Here is a 19317-nt window from a genome sequence, read left to right as displayed (position 1 = left end):
ATATCTCCTTACAGCATGCTAAAAAAAAAGCCTGTTTACAGACCTCTGTAGCTTACACAGAAATGTACATATCTCACATAACAATAAGTCATAGGAGTAATCCATCCCATATTAGACTGCTCAGTCCAAAATTCCCATCAGACAGTTTGTGTCTGAAAGCAGGCAGTGTTTGTTTGTCTTGATATCTCCTTAGCTACAGTGCTACAATACAAACCCACAATGCTGGGAATCCTCAATTGTATATTTAGGGCTCATTTTGTATGTGTTTTTATAGTTTGTAATCAGTTTAAAAACATATAAACTAACCAAAAGAAATATTCATATTAACCCAAAGCTATTATCGTTCCCCTCTAAATGCTTGTCCTTGTTCATGCATCACCCTTCTCCCTTCTTTACACATATAAAGTTCAAGTTTACACTGGAGGACATCTTTTCTTGTTAATGAAATGTGTACTTTAAAAAAAAAAGCTTTTTATACAAATAAGCGTTTAAAAATGAATTCCAGGTATGCTATATTTTACACATGACCAAGGCAACTATGTATATACCATGCCTGGTTGATGCCCCTGAAAGCTGGAAATCACTGTAGTAGACACCGTTACCCCAGTTATCTCCACTGACCTCTGGCCTGTGCTGAGCAAGTGCCTTGGTGCATTCTGAACGCAGGAGGTCGGCCAATCAGAATGGGCATCTTTCAGAGAATGATTTGCATATTCTGAATAATTGTAAAACTTTCTCTGAATGAGTTAGAGAAGGGGGGATGGGATGGTGGTGGTTGTTGCTCTCTCCACCATGTTGTTCAGATAATTCAAAGCATTAACTGACTGGCACTCATGCCGTTCTCCTGTGTTCAGAATGCAGTAGGACACCCACTCAGTACAGGACCCAGAGGTAGGTGGACATCACTGGGGTAGCGATGTCTACTTCAGTAATTTCCAACTTTCAGGGGCATTGGCCAGGTATGGTTCAAAACTCTTATTTTTAAGAGTATTTTTTTTTAAGTACACTTTTCATTTAGAGCAAAGCTCTCACAGTCTTTGTGATGTTTGAGTGTGAAAGTCGAAGCGCCACACCAAGATTTTAGAGCCCAAAATTAGGTTTTATTCAGGCTGACCTCCTGACCTCCGCAGCGGGCCAGCCGCTCAGCATGGAACCCTGATGCAAGTGCGGATGTCTTGAGTAGTGGTGCCCACTTCAATGTTTTCCAGCTTCCAGGGGCATCGGCCAGGTATGGTATATACAGAGTTATATTGGTCCAAGCTGGAGCAATGTAACATTGTAGAACATATACCATACCTGGTAACGATCATTAAAAACATTTAGGGCCCATTCACATTGTTGCAGCTTTCTATGTTACCTGGGAACTTATTCAATCTGATCAAATTCTTCCTGACAGAGGTAAAGGCTTACTGAAAAATACAAATTTCCGTGCTCTCATTCAGGTTAAGTGATCTTAATTTTTTTCTTCCAGCAAAACAGCACTGCTTGTGTGTTGGTAGACCACTACTAAATCTAAAAAAAAAAAAGAAATCTCATTAAATATGCAGTTATCAGCATCGTTGTCCTGAGCAGTTTTTCTTCTTCACAAAGTAATATAGTATGGGCAGAAGAGGTGGAATTTACAGCTGTAGGCAACATTAACACTTGGCACTTCTCTCCTTACTTAATCAGACGCCATTTCAGAACAAAGTGGTCATTTTTATTCTATTATTGTTTGAATAGGACATGGAAATTTGCGCTGTGCTTACAAATGTCCGTCCAGTTTGTCCTCTATGCCCTTTTCTCTTCTGCCCTCCGCTGACATAGTTGCGCTGCCTCTATCACAGCATGCTATCTCATATTCAGAGATCATGCCAAGGTCAAGCCAGGTATTGTCTGGCAGGATTCATGTTTCTCAGCCATTTCCAACAGTCACATTCATTCTTGCTGCTCCTTCATGCCATTGGCAGCCTGTCCTGTCTGTCTCCCATAACTCAGGATAATTATGTTTAACAGGCTGTCAACGGCCCCAATTCTTTTCCATGCAGACAGAAATAGCAATTATGTAACACTTCCATCTAATTTTTTCTTCTTTTGTTCATCTTGTGACGGAAATCCTAAATTACAGTTATGGTGATAAAGATGCATTTCTATCATAAATGCTGCACTAGAGTAAAGCACTTATGTGTGTATTCTAAGATCATAATGCCCACATTCTTTGTTCCCAGAGTTATAAAAGCTGCTAAAATGGAAGCTATCTTCTCTCTTTTTTTTTTCCCCCCTTGAAAGTTATTAAAAGCATAAATTAAGCCAATAAATGAATACTGTACATAGTTCATGCTTCAGTGTTGTATTCTTGTCCACAGTGACACCTACAGGCAGGTATATATTACTGCCATTCTAAAGCGGTATTACACCTAAAACCAAAATTGTAATATATTGCAGCTTACCAATCATATGTGGTGGCTGCATTTGTTTTCCTATTTTAGGCTTTTCCCCCCTCTGTTTTCATCTGGTTATCTAGGCCAGTAACACACCTTCTGTATTAGAGTGCCCCCACTGTGGATGAAGGAGCACAGCGGGCAGATTCGGACAGCAGCATTGCCAGTCTGTGGGGAGGGGAGTGTTTAATGTACTAGCAGATTTATATACACTAACAAATTGAAAGCAAACTCCAGCTAACATTTAATAAGCAGTCACAGCAGTCACAGCAGTTTTTTTCCTCTTGAGATAAAGGTTTTACATAAATAAAACTGATCATTGTAAGCACCCCTGCTAGTATGGAATGGTTTGTATCATCCCGGTAACTAATACATCTGCAAGAGAGCTTGTTCTCTCAACTTATTGGCCAAATCACCAGATCAAAATATAAGCAAGAATGCCAAAAAAAGAAAACAAATGCAGCCACCATATCTAAGAATTTGTAAGCTGCAATATAAGAAATGTTTACTTTTGGGGTTAATACCACTGAAGTATAGGTTCACATTAGTGCTGCTGCTGCCTGATGCATTTTTTGGTGTTTTATTGTAGTGCAATTCCATGTATTTTCGGTACATCTTTTTACAGTAGACTGGATGCTATACGCAAACCTATGCCCAAATGCACCAAAACGCATGCACATGCAGTTTACATGTTTTCCTATTGAAGTTTATGGGGTAAAAAAATGCACTGAAAAAGCACTTGCACCTTTTTACAAAACAAGCTGCAGCTGTGTCGCATTGATGTGAATGGAAACCATAGAGAAGAATGTAATCTCCATTGTTGTGCAGTGCAGCACAACAGCAAATGCATGGGCTTAGAGTGAGCATGTCAAGACAAAAATAAGGGTGCTGCCACTCCAAACTTGTTTCTCAAGCTGCAAGATTCTGGGCTGTGGCTGTCCTTTTTGTTGTTGTGCCATCCTGACTTGGAGCAGGTATTAAGCCGGTGTCTTGACTCGCTTGCTTGTTTGGGGTCAGTGCCAATGTAGTGAGGCAAGGATGAGGATGGCAACTCTGGAAATTGCACCTCGAAAATTAAATTGGCAATGGCAGCTTCAATAGTTCTATCCTGATATGTTTCCATCATCAAGAAGGAACAATCATCAAGAAAAAAAAAAAAAAAAAAAACCTTGGGCATGCAATAGTTCACACTTAATAATACATAATAATACATTTTGCTTAGCGCAGGACTTGACTAATTTGCTTTGAATCTGGGAACCAACTAAAAAAGTTAGGAACCAGTTCTTTAAATCAGCTACCCAGCACCCGGAACTGCATGTCCGGTACATCGGGCAATAGGAATTGCTCACGCCTGGTGCCAAACCAAAAAAAGACTAAAAAGAAATAAAAACTTTTACAAATAAGTAATTTTTCTCCGCTGTTGTGCACTGATGGGCAATAATGAGGTGGCCCTGATACCAGGCACTGATGAGGAGGCACTGATAGGCGACACTCATGAGCACTTATGGGCGGTACTGATGAGGAGGCACTGATGGGCACTAAAAGGCAGCATTGATGAGGAGGCACTGATGGGCACTATTAGGCGGCACTGATTATCTGTGTACATGTCCCCTTTCACTCCCCTTCGGTAAGGAAAGAGCGCCAGATCAAGCCTGCAACTGCAACACCAGCGCCCTGCTGTCAAACTGGGAAGGAGATGTTGGAGGTGGGCGAGCAGTGAGGTCAAGCAAGCGAAGCCCTCAGAATGGCCGACACGGTGCACTCATTACAGCCCCGTTCACCAGAGGACGATACCGGTTCCCACAAACTAATGCTGTATCCCACTCAAGCAGGCCACAGAGCCGCTGCCTCAATTACCGGCCAGCCCGACCTCTCAGTCCGCGCACCCGGGGGTGCAGGCTGCATGGGGAGACTGAATCCAGACCACTGCTGCAGTGTAGCCCGGGCGCCAGGACACAGACACCTGGGAATTTTTGAGCCCTGGCTTGCTGTATCAGTATCCGGAATAAAGTAACAATTCACTGTGGGTAAAACCATCTGCATTGTCGAGGCAGCGCAGTATCTACTCCTTTAGCTCCAAGCAGTGTTCATTTTGTCGTCAAATTTTTTTTTAGTTTTGGTCATAGTCTTGTGACTTGTGTTTTAGTCGTATTTTAGTCAACTAAAATAGTATTAATTTCATCAATTTAAATATTTTCGTCAATAAATTTAAGACTGGCTCCAAGCACTTGTTATAAAGCTTTATACAAAGATGTTAGAGATTTCCATCTGCAAATCACTGAGCAACAACTAAATTGCCTTTATCCTCTGTACCTTGAACATTTGCTAGAGACTTTATATATATATATATACATACATATATTTATATTTTTATGACTGGTTTTAAGGATATACCTTAGACAAACAATCAAAGACCACATTTTACTAATCTGACCCTTAGGAGTGTAACTATTTCAGGCCACAAAGCAGAATGTGATATCCCCTGGGGACCTGTGCCTGCATAACCTGGCAACATCAATTGTAACTATGCTTTAACCGCTTGCCGACCACCCCGCGTATATGTACTGTGGGGCGGTGGCTCCTACAGTGCAGAATCACGTACAGGTACGTGATTCTGCACTTCCAGATCTGCCGTGTGCACACGCACTGCCTGCAACCAGCTCCCGCTGTGAATCAGCGGGCCTGGCGGACCCGATGTCTGCTGAGACCCGCCAATCGTTCCCGACAGAGGCATGTAAACAAGGCAGATCGCCGTTCTGTGACAAGGGAAGACTGAGATCCTGTGATTCTGCTAAGCAGAAAAACAAATCTTTGTCTTCCCACAGTACAAGCACCCCCCACAGTTAGCAAGCGCTGCCTAGGGATACATTTAACCCTTTGATCGCCCCCAATGTTACCTGCTAGTGACAGTGTATATTTTTTAGCACTGATCACTGTGTCGCTGGTCCCCAAAAAAGTGTCAGTGTCCGATTTGTCATCCACAATGTCGCAGTCCCCACTATAAATAACTGATCGCCGCCATTACTAGTACAAAAAAAAAAATTCCATAAAAATGTTCCATAGTTTGTAGACGCTATAACTTTTGCGCAAACCAATTAATATACGCTTATTTGGATTTTTTACCAAGTAGCAGAATACATATTGACCTAAACTGATGAAAGAATGTTTACATTTTTTTTAATTGGATGTGTTTTATAGCAGGAGGTAAAAAATATTGTTTGGTTTTTTTGTTTTTTGTTTTTTTTTTTGCAAAATTGTCTGTTTTGTTTTTTTTGTTTATAGCACAAAAAAACGTAGAGGTGATCAAATACCACCAAAAGAAAGCTTTATTTGTGGGGAAAAAAAAGGGACATCAATTTTATTTTTGTACAGCTATGCACAACCACGCAATTGTCAGTTAAAGTAACACAGTGCTGTATCGCAAAAAATGGCCTGGTCATGAAGGGGGGTAGACCTTCCGGAGCTGAAGTGGTTAAATCATCTGAGCATAATTGATACCTTAATGAAGGACAGGTAGCAGGAGAGCAATGAGCATAGTCAGTACACTACTAGGGACGATTGCTGTGAATATAAGTTGCCAGAAAAGAGGGGGCAGCAGTGCAGGAAATGAACGTATAGACTTAAAGTGTACTAATAGTGACGTTTTCCATGAATTGCTCTTTCCACCAAGCCCCCCAAGGTCTTATGCCGCGTACACACGGTCGGACTTTTCGTCTACAAAAGTCCGACAGCCTGTCCGACAGACTTCCTGCGGACTTTCGGCGGACTTGCAGCAGACTTTCTAACGAACGGACTTGCCTACACACGACCACACAAAAGTCCGACGGATTCGTACGTGATGACGTACACCGGACTAAAATAAGGAAGTTCATAGCCAGTAGCCAATAGCTGCCCTAGCATGGGTTTTTGTCCGTCGGACTAGCACACAGACGAGCGGATTTCGGGGTCCGTCGTAGTTACGACGTAAAGATTTGAAGCATGTTTCAAATCTAAAGTCCGTCGGATTTGAGGCTGAAAAAGTCTGCTGAAAGTCCGGAGAAGCCCACACACGATCGGATTACCAGCCAGCTTTAGTCCGTCGGCGTCCGTTGGACTTTTGTAGATGAAAAGTCCGACCGTGTGTACGCGGCATTATACTCACCTATCTTAGCTCCTCGGAGATGTTCTGCATGGAACTATTGGGGATTGGTGTAGATTCTACCCAATGGGCTCCTCTTCTTCTACACATCTGCAGAGCAACATTCATAAATTTCTATGGTGAAGCCATCTACTGCTGGGAAACATAATATGTGACCTCTGTAACTGCTATAGCTATAACCATACTGGATTGCTTAAACCTGATTTATAGTGAGCAGTGAGATACAGCACATTTTCTGCATGCTATTAAAGGACATATATAAGTAAAATATAAGAACACTGTCTGAGATTGCTTTGTGTAGCCATTATGGGCATGCAACTGGTTTTACCTATTAAGCATTTTTTGTTTACACAAGGGGCTGACCTTTCAGTCACATCTATCACATACTGTGATCCTTTCTGCATTGTAATGCAATCACTGGTGAGAGAAGTCTGAAGAAAACCATTGCAGTCTTTGGAGAGAGCTACACCACAACCAGTAGTGTGTTAGCTGCACAAGGTTCTGATTACATGCTGCCTGTTCATTCTGTGTTTCTCTCACCCCCAATGAAAAGTCTAGTAAATGCTGTGTAGAGAAACCAGTAAAATCATTTCTACTGCATGCCTTCTATTAACTCCTGTTATTGTACTAGTGTGCTTATTGTATGCCACAGTTGAAAATTAAAGGGCAATTTTGATGGCCTACTTTTAATACATAAGCCCCATATTGAGGAGGTATGATAGTATCTTCCAGAATATTATATCTTTTTTTTTCTGCTTTCTAGGTGGTGCCTATGAGGTGAAGCAACATCCCTTCTTTTGTGCCTTAGACTGGAACAGCTTACTGAGACAAAAAGCAGAGTTTGTCCCACAGCTAGAGTCGGAGGATGATACCAGCTATTTTGACAGTAAGTGGGAAAGATTGTCTTGTATAATTAGTTGGAGGCTAAAAGGTTTTACATAGTGCTTTTGTTGCGTTCTATAATGTCTGTCCTATCCCGCTCGCTTGATTATCACTCGTTAAGGATTTTATACTGTGTGTGCAGACGTTACACACCAAGAGGAGTTCATTATTGCTAGTTATTCATTTCCGTTTTTATTTATGTGAGGCTTGACTGTATTCTTTCCTAACACTTAAATTCCCACAAATGTTTGACATCTCATCTTGTAGATAAATATCACTGGGATTAGTGTGAGTGTATTGTAATAGAATGTGCTTATATCCATTAAGAAAAGAGGAATTCCCATGTGACATATTATGTACAAATCAATTTATGTTGCATGTATTTCCAGTGCTTGTTCGCTACTGACAAATTACACAGTCGGTGTAATAGTGGCGTAATGTTTGTGAGGTTCATGTAATTAGTTCCAATAGTTTTGTGCATGGCAGCAGACTGAAGAGTTTAAAACTAGTGCGCAGATATGCGGCTAACAGTGGCAAAGGAAAAAAAATGTCTTTGTGTTGGTGTCACTGAAAGGAAAAAAGTGTTCTTGCATCGGTGGTGTCTCTGGAAGGAAAAATGCTGTTAGTTTGAGGGGGATTGATTGGCATCTATACCAGTTGGGAAGAGGAGCTGGGCTCTGAGGGTGCATGGAACTAAAGGGCTGAAAAAGCTTTAAGGGCTTGTTCAGGTGTGTGGCTATCAATACTACTGTTTTGACAGGTGGTGAGGGAATGATATTGCATGCAGTTGCTGGGCAGTTGCAACGCAGCCCTATTCATGGTGATTTGCCATTAAATTTTTGCCATGTTTACAGCCCTGGGGGGGCATAAAAACAATGGTTTTACCCCCCCAAGCTGCAGAGGCAATCGTTTGGGGGTATGGATGCTGCAGCCGCCATGCTTTGTATCCTCTGAACTCCGCTGTTGCCATCGGTGGGCAGTACTGCCTGATGAATGCAACCCATTTAAATGAAGCCAATGTTAATAGAATCATGACAGAACAGACCTGTGTTAAAGCTTGATGAAAGCTGTAGATCAAATTTTGCACTAGAAGAATGCTAGTCATGGCTAGGGCACATGGAAAACAATCAACATTAACCATTTTGAATCCTCAAGCTGCTAGAATTAGTAAATAGATGGGAAGGTATACTATTTTTACTTATTTTAAACTTTTTCTTACATTTCTTCAGTTGCTTCCTGGTTTCTTGGCCAGAATGGTGTCCTAAATCATTTTTTCTTTCATCTGGAGGAGAGGGAGGGGCTTTCTCAGCTAAGCACACCCTCCTGCCTGCATGCCTGGACGGATTTCACGAAGTAAATGCTACATGAATCATCTGCCCTTACTCAAAATGGCTGTGGCTAGAAATGCTAGGGGGATGTTTTTTTCAAAGTAATTTCTCAACAAATGAAAGCATAGAGACATGGATAGATGAGAGATTTTGCTTGGGATATTAAAAACAAATGAAATAGTGTTTTCAGTTTGTGGTGCTCAGATACAGTTTAGTTCTGCTTCATTATACGTAGTCTGGACACAGGTGCACTTTAAGAAAGGACGTCACAATTTAGACAAGCAGGTTTTGGTGAAGTAGCAAAAGGTGGCCAAAACGTTCTAATATAGTGTAAAGTAGAGTGGTGTTTTCTTAAAACCAAGGACATTTAAATGTCTTAATTTCCATAAAAATTACACGCGTCTATGTATCATTACAGGGTAATGGGTTGAGACAGTGTTGTGTTTTTTTTTTTCTTTTTTTTTTTTACTTTTTTCCCTCTCCTCATCAAACTTGCCAGGCAATAATATCAGGCGAGAGAACCCAACAAAGGTGACCAAGTCACCCTTCAAAAATGGTGGGCCAGGGGATGTCAATGGAGGTTGAGGAATGATGTATGACTGTTGCCTGAATTGAGTGTAACCTGGATCTGAAAGTTCACCTTATTCCTCATGTCACCATTATTTGCAACCATCTCGTTGGGTCTGTGGTAGATGGCATTTTTATTCTTTTAACCTGCTCAACTCAACCCTTTCTTTTCCACATTTCCACATACATATGTATACTTCTGTATGTTGACCTTTTATATTTGTATTACTTTTTAGCCCGGTCTGAGAAATACCACCACATGGAAACAGAGGAGGAGGATGATACCAATGATGAGGACTTCAGCATGGAAATCAGACAATTTTCATCATGCTCACATCGCTTTTCTAAAGTAAGTATGATTTTGATCCTGGCGTTATATCCGCATTGCTAACATGGAGCCTCTTGTTTGAAGTTTGACTTAGTGAAGATGTGACCATTGTTTTCAGATGCACCAAAAGGAACATCAGCCAACACTCTTAGAGGTTGATTTACTAAAGTCAAATATACTGTGCACTGCAAGTGCAGTTGCTCTAGATCTGAGGGAGGCCCTACTGATTTCTATCTTCCAATCATGTGCAAGTAAAAATGCAGTTTTTTATTTTCCTTGCGTGTGATTGGCTATTCTTTGCAAAGTGAAGCTTTATCTCATTTACTAAGCTCTGGAGTAACTGCAATTGCAGTGCACAGTATATTTGCCTATAGTAAATCAACCCCTTTATTTCTAAAGCCCCTTTGTCATGGGCAATCTGAACAGGTCTGTATGTCAGTTTTTCAGGCGGACCTGATCGGACCCTCCAGTCTCTTCTATGGAGTGCCAGATACCTGCCGCCATCCAATTCAACCCTGTTCGGTAAAAACAGACAGATGGGGCGACCTATTCCCCATCCGTCCGGCCGATCGGATGGCAATAGATGGAAGCAGAGAACCGGTCTGTTTCTATCCGATTGCCCTATACGAGAATGGGCTGTGTCCATGTCCGTTCTGCATAGCAGACGCAGACCTGTCATCCGCCTGCTCAGCAGAGAGATCCCCCACTGAGCAAGCGGATTCAGCTTCACGGAGGCGTCTGTGTAAAAGGGGCCTTAGCTAGAAAGGCTTAAACCTATTTCAGGTTTTTGTCTGTTCTAAACCAAAACAAGAAAATTAATACTTGAAGTCAGCTTTTAAATGCTCCAACCTACAAATGTATGTTGCCTAATGTGCCCTGTAAGGGACACTGCTACCCTTTTGCTCACCTTCAAAGACTTTTTATGTTCTTTAATGATGTGCAGAGCTCTCTAGTGAAGTCCACCTATCCACAGATAAGTGAACAAACACAGAACTGGCTATAGCAATTAATGCTAATACCGTTTGGCACCAATTTCTCTGTGTATAGATTGCAAGAGATATAGGGAAGGATAGAGATACTTAGGTGCTTTCAATAATGTATTAATATAGGGCTTCCCCAATAGTTACCTGATGGGCATATACACAGTACTGTTCAAAAGTGTTATGCCCTGTACACACAGTCGGATTTTCCGACGGAAAATGTGTGATAGGACCTTGTTGTCGGAAATTCCGACCGTGTGTAGGCTCCATCACACATTTTCCATCGGAATTTCCGACACACAAAGTTTGAGAGCTTGCTATAAAATTTTCCGACAACAAAATCTGTTTTTGGAAATTCAGATCGTGTGTACACAAATCCAATGCACAAAGTGCCACGCATGCTCAGAATAAATTAGGAGACGAAAGCTATCGGCTACTGCCCTGTTTATAGTCCTGACATATGTGTTTTACGTCACCGCGTTCAGAATGATCGGATTTTCCGACAACTTTGTGTGACCGTGTGTATGCAAGACAAGTTTGAGCCAACATCCGTCGGAAAAAATCCATGGATTTTGTTGTCGGAATGTCCGATCAATGTCCGACCGTGTGTACGGGGCATAAGGCAGGTGTGTGAAAATGCTGTAAACAGAGAATGCTTTCAGAATGTCAATAGTTTATTTTTATCAGTTCACAAAATGCAAAGTAAATAAATAGAAGCGAAATACAAATCAAATCCATATTTGGCGTGACCGCCCTTTGCCTTCAAAACATCATATTCTTAGTACAGTTGCACACAGTTTTTGAAGGAACGCTGCAGGTAGGCTGTTCCAAACACTCTGGAGAACTAACCACTGATCTTCTGTGCATGTAGGCTGCCTCAAATCCTTCTGTCTCTTTATGTAATCCCAGACAGACTCAATGATGTTAAGATCAGGGCTGACTTCCAGGACTCCTTGTTCCTCTTTATAGTGAAGATAGTTCTTAATGACATTGGCTGTATGTTTGGGATCGTTGTCCTGCTGCAGAATAAATTTGGGGCCAATAACATGCCTCCCTGATTGTATGGCATAAAAAGTATCTGACTGCATTTCTCAGCATTGAGAACACCTTTGATCCTGACCAACTCCAACCCCGTTTGCAGAAATGCAGCCCCAAACTTGCAAGGAACCTCCACCATGCTTCACTGTTGCCTATAAATGCTCATTATTGTATTTCTCTCCAGCCCTTCGCCAAAACAAACTGCCTCCTGCAACAGCCAAATATTTTAGATTTTGACTCATCAGTCCAGAGCACCTGCTGCCATTTTTCTGCATCCCAGTTCTTATGTTTCCATGCATAGTTGAGTCGCTTAGCCTTGTTTCCACATTAGAGTTATGGCTTTTTGACCACAGTTCTTCCATGAAGACCACTTCTGGTCAGATGTCTCTAGACAGTGTATATGTGGGTCCTACTGGTTTCTGCCAGTTCTGTGATTTTGGCACTGCTGGACATCTTCAGATGTTGAAGGGAAGTAAGCATGATGTGTTTTTCATCTGCCGCATTAAGTTTCCTTGGCCGACTATTGTGTCTACAGTCCTCAACATTAACTGATCAATGGTGTCCTCAGCATTGCCATACCATCAGGGAGTCATATGATTGGCCACAAATGTATTCTGCAGCAGAACAACAACCTCAAACATAAGGCCAATGGCATTAGGAACAATCTTCAGCATAGAGAAGAAAGAGTCCTGGAAGTGATGGTTTGGTCCGCACAGAGCCCTGATCTCAACATCATTGAGTCTATCTGGGATTACATGAAGAGATAGGAGGATTTGAGGCATCCTACATCCACAGATGCTCAGCGGTTAGTACTCCAAGAAGTCTGAAACAACATACCCGCCAAGTGCATTCAAATATACATTTTTGAAAGCATTCTCCATTTACAGCATTTCTTCACACCTGCCTAAAACTTTTGCACAGTAGTGTATGCTGGGTAATTAGATTGACACTTTCAAATTACAACTTCCCCAAAATACATATACACAGGAGACTTTGATGCAAAACTATCACATCCTAGAGGAAAAAAGTAAAATCCATATGTACAATGTAGCAACATCTGCTCCATTACAGTATCTCAATGTTCACATTAAATAGGTTTTCAATTTTGGCAGACTTTGATTTGGAGCTTTGATACCTCAAGGTTGTTTGTAGAAATTTATTTATTATTGCACAAAAAATGTCCAATTTGTTTATTACATGACAAAAAGTAACATAGGCATATAACGCATGATATTTATGTATTTTTAGGTGTTTAGCAGCATTGACCAGATGATGCAGAACAAAATGGAGGAAAAGGATGACAGTAGTGAAAAAACAAAGAGCCTAAATTTACCTCCTGTGGAATCTCTGAGTTGGAGCTCTGAGTATTCTGAGATGTAAGTGGAATGAGAAGTTATTACTATAGTCAGAGTATTATTGGTATACCTCCCAACATTTTGAAATGGGAATGAGGGACACCTATTAGCCAAAGTATGTAGGCATAGGACACTCCCCCTGCCACACCCCCTTAAAGGAGAATTACACACACAAAAAAGATTGGTTAAACCCACAAGTGCTTTTTTTTTTTACCACTACTATTCCTTTATACTGGCTTTTAACATTTACAAATGCAACAATTTAGAAATCAGATTATTGGTTTAGCACTGAGAAACACCTTTTGACAGATAAATAGTGCATTTTATATACAGTAGATTAGACTAAAATGAGGGACGAATGAGAAGGAAATTGGGACTTTGTTCCTCAATCAGGGATAGTTGGGAGCTATAGGTATTGGGGAACAATGTCTTCTATTGACAATGTGTATGATCTGAAAATCTGATGAATGACAGATGAGTGATTGAACTCTAGCAAAAGGCATCCTAAATGAAAAAAATACATAAAAATTAAATCAGTAGATGCTAACTGATGGGTAAGAATTGTGCAATTTTATATTTTTGTAAAAGTAACATATTTCACATTAAACTTGCCAAAACTTGAAGATTGGAAATTATGAAAAATGCATAAGCAGATATTACCTTCAGTGTAGCTGCATGTCAGTATGAAACATTTATTATAGGCACCAATTAAATCTCCTTATTGGTTCTTTGTGAAGGACAGCTTTACTGACCAAAAGGAAAACTTTAGTGTTTTGAGTCACTGACGATGTCTGTAGACCAGGAAAGAAGAAGAAAAGTTAGAAGTTCTTATCTGCATACATTTCCAGGTCTTTGACTCAAAGTACTTAATTTAGAGAATCAGCATACCAATTGGAAAGCTGACATTTTCAGGAGGGTCAACAATGGCAACCTCCATGTTTCTGTCATGACATCCATTCATCTTAAATCAGGGTCTCAAACATCCGTGATTGTGTAATGCATTGAATGAGCCAAGCCAGTCATACATTTTAGAAGGCCTGCTTTTATAAATCAAAAGAGATTTGGGAGGGCTCTGTCAATAATTCTTACTTGTGCTTCTCTGTAAACTCATAACCATGACGGTTGAAGAAGCAGAAATGTCCTCACAGATGTACATTATACAATGACCGGAATTTATCAACACTGAAGCAATCAGAATCTAGAGCAGCTGTACATAGTAACCAATTAGCTTCTATCTTCAGCCTGTTCAGTTAAGGTTTGAAAATGAAAGAATATGATTGGTTGCCATGCACTGCTGCCCCAGTTTTAATAAATTCCCCTCTTTGTGTCCACAACATGTATTTATTTCCAGTCTATATGAAGGTGTCCTGCACATGCAGCTTAGATGAAATCCCAGTGAGTCTGAACTTTAAAGAAGATTGCTAAGGTATAAAAATATTTAAAAGCTATATTTAGAGCGTTCTTCGTTATTTCCATGGTGAAACACCATATATGTATTTATCAATACATCATTTTTTTTTTTAAATGCAAGTAGAGAGCATAGCAGAGGTTGATTTGATATTAGCCTCTTGCAGTCCCTGTACAGTGGAGTTTAGACTAGTTTAGGAGGAAGCAGCACTACAAGCCAGTCGGTTGTGTTGCAGTGCTCATGTACAGACAAAAAACATGCTGATAGGAAAAGAGTGGAGTGACAAAGATGAGCTCATCAGTCTGCTGCTTCTCCTTTTGCTCTCCAGGCACAGACTGACAGAGGGACAAGACCTGTAAGGGTAGCTGCAGCAGAAAAAATGTCAGGTTTCTTGTGCTTCCAGACAGGGCTATGCTGTGTGGGAAAGCTTTCTCAATGTCATCACTGGGTGGAGAAAAATAAAAATCATTTGGCAGATAACACAGCTCCCATATCGTCTGTGCATTTAGTTGTTTGCCTGGACTTCCGCTTGATTACAGGTAAAGTGAAAGTGAACATTGATTATCTCATTACAATGGCATCTGAAAGAGGGTGGGGTATATTAGACAGCAAGCAAACATGTTGTCCCTCAAGTTGATGTGCTGAAAGCAGAAAAAATGGGCAAGCGGTAGGATTTGTGTAACACCGACAAGGGCCACATTCGAATGGCTTGACGACTGGGTCAGAGCAACTCCAAAACTGCAGTTCTTGTGGGATGTTCCCCGTTTGCAATAGTCAGGACTTACCAGAAGTGGTAGGAAAAGAAAATCGGTGAACCATTGACAGGCATATGGATTGCCAAGGCTCATTGAAGCACATGGGGAGCAGACTGGCCTGTGTAGTCTGATCCAATAGAAGACACACTGTAGCTTAAACTGCTGTAATAAGTTAATTCTGGTTCCGATAGAAAGGTGTCAAAACACACAGTGCATTGCAGTTTGAGGCAGATTGGTCAAATTGCCCATGCTGACCCAGGGCACATGGGCATCAGAACTGGACCACAGGAGCAATGAAAGAAGGTGGCCTGGTCTGAATAATTCAACAATGGTTTGAGGAACACAGCAACAAGTTTGAGGTGATAACTTGGCCTCCAAATTCTCCAGATCTTAATTTAATTAAGAGCATCTGGGGGATGTGTTGGAAAAAACAAATCCAATCCATGGCACCACCTCACAACTTACAGGCCTTGCAGGATCTACTACTGATGGTTTTGTGTCAGATACCACAGTATACCTTCAGAGGTGTAGAGGAATCCATGCCTCAACGGGTTATGGTGGATGGTCATAACTTTATGGCTGATTGGTGCATATAGCAACCAAATGTGTTTTCTATTTTAAAATAGTATAACGCTTTTCCCTTTTTCACACTCTTCAAAAGTTTTGAATTCTAAATTCAATACATAGAATTTGTCTTATTATGTTAAAAATCTTTTTCAAACAGGCAACAGCTCTCAATATCGACCTTTTCTGACAGTGAAAGTCACAAGCAACGGAACAGCACCAGCCTGCTGCCAAAATTTGCCATCTCCTCTGACCTGGAACGAGATGAGCACAATGCTGGAGATTCCCAGGAGGAAGGGGACAAGTCTGGTCTTATTTCTGAAGACTCTCCACAGGAAGATCCTGACCTCACTACACCTGTCAGCATTAGCAGCTCCACAGTGTCAGGTATGTACAGATTTACATCTTAACTAATCATTCAGCACTTTGCTTATAAATAACCTATAATAAATATATATATATATTTTAATGATATACCACTGACCAGGTAAGTGACTATCATTAAATATCTTGTTCCAATATCATCTGAAAGTCAGTGGGATATATTAGGAAGCAAGGTAAACATATTACCCATAAAGTTGATGTGTTAAAAGCAGAAATAATTGGCACCGCTGTTTGTTGTGTAGCCACATATCAGTCAGGGTGCCCATACCCTTGTCCACACCCAAAAGCGCCCACAGTTGGCAAGTGGGCATCAGAACTGGACCACAGAACAATGGGTGGTCTTCTCTGATTTTTTTTTTTTACCTCGCCTACCTGGGGAAGAGATGGCATTAGAATGCAGTATGGGACAGAAGGCAAGACGGCAGAGGCAGTGTGATGCTTTGGGTGATGTTCTGCTGGAAAACCTTGGGTCCTGACATTTATGTGAATGTTACTTTGACATGTACCACCTACCTAAACATTTTTGCTGACCGAGTACACCCCTTCATAAAAACAGTATTCCCTTGATAGGAAGTGGCCTCTTTCAGCGGGAAAATGTACCCTGCCACACTGCAAAAATGGTTCAAAAATGGTCTGAGGAACACAGCAACGAGTTTGAGGTGTTGACTTGGCCTCCAAATTCTCCAGATCTCAGTCCAATTGAGCATCAGTGAGATGTGGTGGAAAGACCAGACAGAACCATGGAAGCCCCACCTTGCAACTTACAGGACTTAAAGGCTCTACTACGGATGCCTTGGTGCTAGATAGAATAGCATACCTTCAGAGGTCTAGTGGTGTCCATGCCTTGAGGGGTCAGGGCTGTTTTTGGTGGCAAAAAATAATACTTAAAATAAGGTGGGTGATCATTAAGCTATGGCTGATCAGTGTGTATATAGCGTGTGTGTGTTTATATATTTAAATATTCCAAACCGGGGCAGTAAATAGCACATCAGTTAGCTTCTCAGTGCAGTGCAATCAAGCCATCCCAAAAGCCATATATGGAAAAATCCAGTATTCGTTATTTTTGATAGATTGAAAATACATTTTAAATTCAGCAATCCTGGACTGGAGATATATATGGGTATGGTCTTCGAAAAGTTTCCAAACTTTTTTTAATATTTAATAGTTAAAAGTGCAGAAACTTTTAAAAAAAACATATATATATATATATATATATATATATATATGTATGTCAAAGCCATATCTACAGTAAATGCTTGCAGGCAGCCACTGCCTACCTTGATAAGCCAGGAGAGTAGTCTAGGACAAAGCTACGTGCCTGGGTGAGGAGACCAAAGTTGTGTTCTCTAGAGCAGGGGTAGGCAATGTCGGCCCTCCAGCTGTTTTGAAACTACAAGTCCCATGAGACATTGCAAGACCCTGACAAGCACAGGCACGACTCCTAGAGGCAAAGGCGTGATGAGATTTGTAGTTTCACCACAGCTGGAGGGCCGAGGTTGCCTACCCCTGTTCTAGAGTGCCTAAGCAACTAATGAGGCTGTGTATCTGCTTGTAACTTTTTAAAATATATAACTATAATTCATAGTTTACGTAAAAAAAAAAAAGTGACATTGTTTTGTCAGATAAATAAATAAAGTGCAGCGCTCCTAAATACACAATCCCTACATCAAAGCAAATTATGTCGTACAACCCACTACATAATATAAAGTGATACAAATCAAAACAACCAATATGATATTATCAATAGCATAATGAATAAAGTGCAATCATTGTGATTCATCAATCAAGTCATCAATTTCATCTTCTTGTCCCTGTTAACTCATTCCACTTTATCTATCAAGGGAATCATGGTTGTCACACAGGCTGGAATTTAAACACGTCTTTGTTTATATGAATCACCCTGAGGGTTGGGGAATTTATAGTTTACAGAAGGAAGATAACCTTGTTTTAGGCTCCCAGTTCAGACCACTGCAATTCTGACAAGATCAACAGGTATTTTCTGTCCTTGCTAAAGATGTTCTGAAAGTGCCTGAGAGTAGGAACTAATGCAGCTACCACATCTAGACTAGTAAGCTGCAATAAATAGGAGTTTGTTCTTAGGTTTAGATATCCTTTTAACGAAAGCCTGCAGTAACATATGGAAGCTGCAATTGCTGACCTCTTCTTCTAACAATGTTGGTTCTCTGGATGTAATGGCGGTCCAATGGTTTCAGTGCTTTCTAGATCAATGACCAGGGATAGGTATACAGATTGGAAGTTGAGGTGCACTGAAATTTCTGCCTGCCGAAAATTATCGGCCGAAAACTGTGTTTTTGGTATTGGCCGAAAAAAAAAAAAAAGCCGATACCGGAAGGGGGCGGGGTCCGCCCCAGGTGCCGCCCATTGCAGGAATGTCATTAAGTCCTCCACTCCCTCCTCCTCTCCTCAATCTCCATGTGTCACGGAGCTGAATTGCAGGAGTCAGTAACAATGTCCTGCCTCCCGTGATAGACGGCACACTGATCCAATGGCGGGACATTGAATCAGTGTGACGTGATCACAGGAGGTGGGACATTATTACTGTAGCCTGGACAATTCAAATCTGCTCTGTGACACACGAGATCGCCGCTCTGATCCGTGCACAAGCAGGTTGCATATGACGGGCACTGGTGAGGCTGCCGGGCACAGGCAGGCTGCATATGACGGGCATTGATGAGGTTGCTGGGCACAAGCAGGCTACATATGACGGGCATTGGTGAGGCTGCTGGGCACAGGTAGGCTGCTTATGACGGGCACTGGTGAGGCTGCTTATGACGGGCACTGGTGAGGCTGCTTATGACGGGCACTGGTGAGGCTGCATTAGACTGGCACTGGTGAGGCTGCTGGGCACTGGTGAGGCTGCTGGGCACAGGCAGGCTGCATATGACGGGCACTTGTGAGGCTGCTGAGCACAGGTGGGCTGCATATGATGCGCGCAGGTAGGCTGCATATAACGGGCACTGGTGAGGCTGCATTGATCTAGAGACTGAGGACATGAGACTAGAGACGGTCAGAGACTGCAGACTGCATTTTTCGTGAGCTTTTCTTGCACTAAAGGTGCCAATAATGGCCAACAATACATTCATATTAATTTAAATTGATGATAATAAATGGAATGGAATGATAATAAAAAGATGGAATATAATACAATT

At 41.3% G+C, this 19317-nt stretch overlaps 1 protein-coding gene across 9 annotated transcripts in view; it reads left to right on the top strand.

Annotated features, from left to right (window-relative positions):
- Positions 1-19317, top strand: part of MAST4 (microtubule associated serine/threonine kinase family member 4) — an 865092-nt gene that overhangs the window by 826998 nt on the left and 18777 nt on the right. For all 9 annotated transcript variants that reach the window (XM_073623363.1, XM_073623355.1, XM_073623371.1 and 6 more), the window contains 4 exons: positions 7322-7444; positions 9572-9684; positions 12930-13057; positions 15924-16150. In XM_073623363.1, coding sequence (XP_073479464.1) covers positions 7322-7444; positions 9572-9684; positions 12930-13057; positions 15924-16150 — 591 coding nt within the window. The remainder of the gene's footprint in view (positions 1-7321; positions 7445-9571; positions 9685-12929; positions 13058-15923; positions 16151-19317) is intronic.

The sequence above is a fragment of the Aquarana catesbeiana genome, linkage group LG01 (genome assembly GCF_042186555.1).
Source record: "Aquarana catesbeiana isolate 2022-GZ linkage group LG01, ASM4218655v1, whole genome shotgun sequence".
In the NCBI taxonomy this organism is placed as follows: domain Eukaryota; kingdom Metazoa; phylum Chordata; class Amphibia; order Anura; family Ranidae; genus Aquarana; species Aquarana catesbeiana.
Note: the sequence above shows the minus strand (reverse complement) of the source record. Positions and strands in the feature narration are given on the sequence as shown.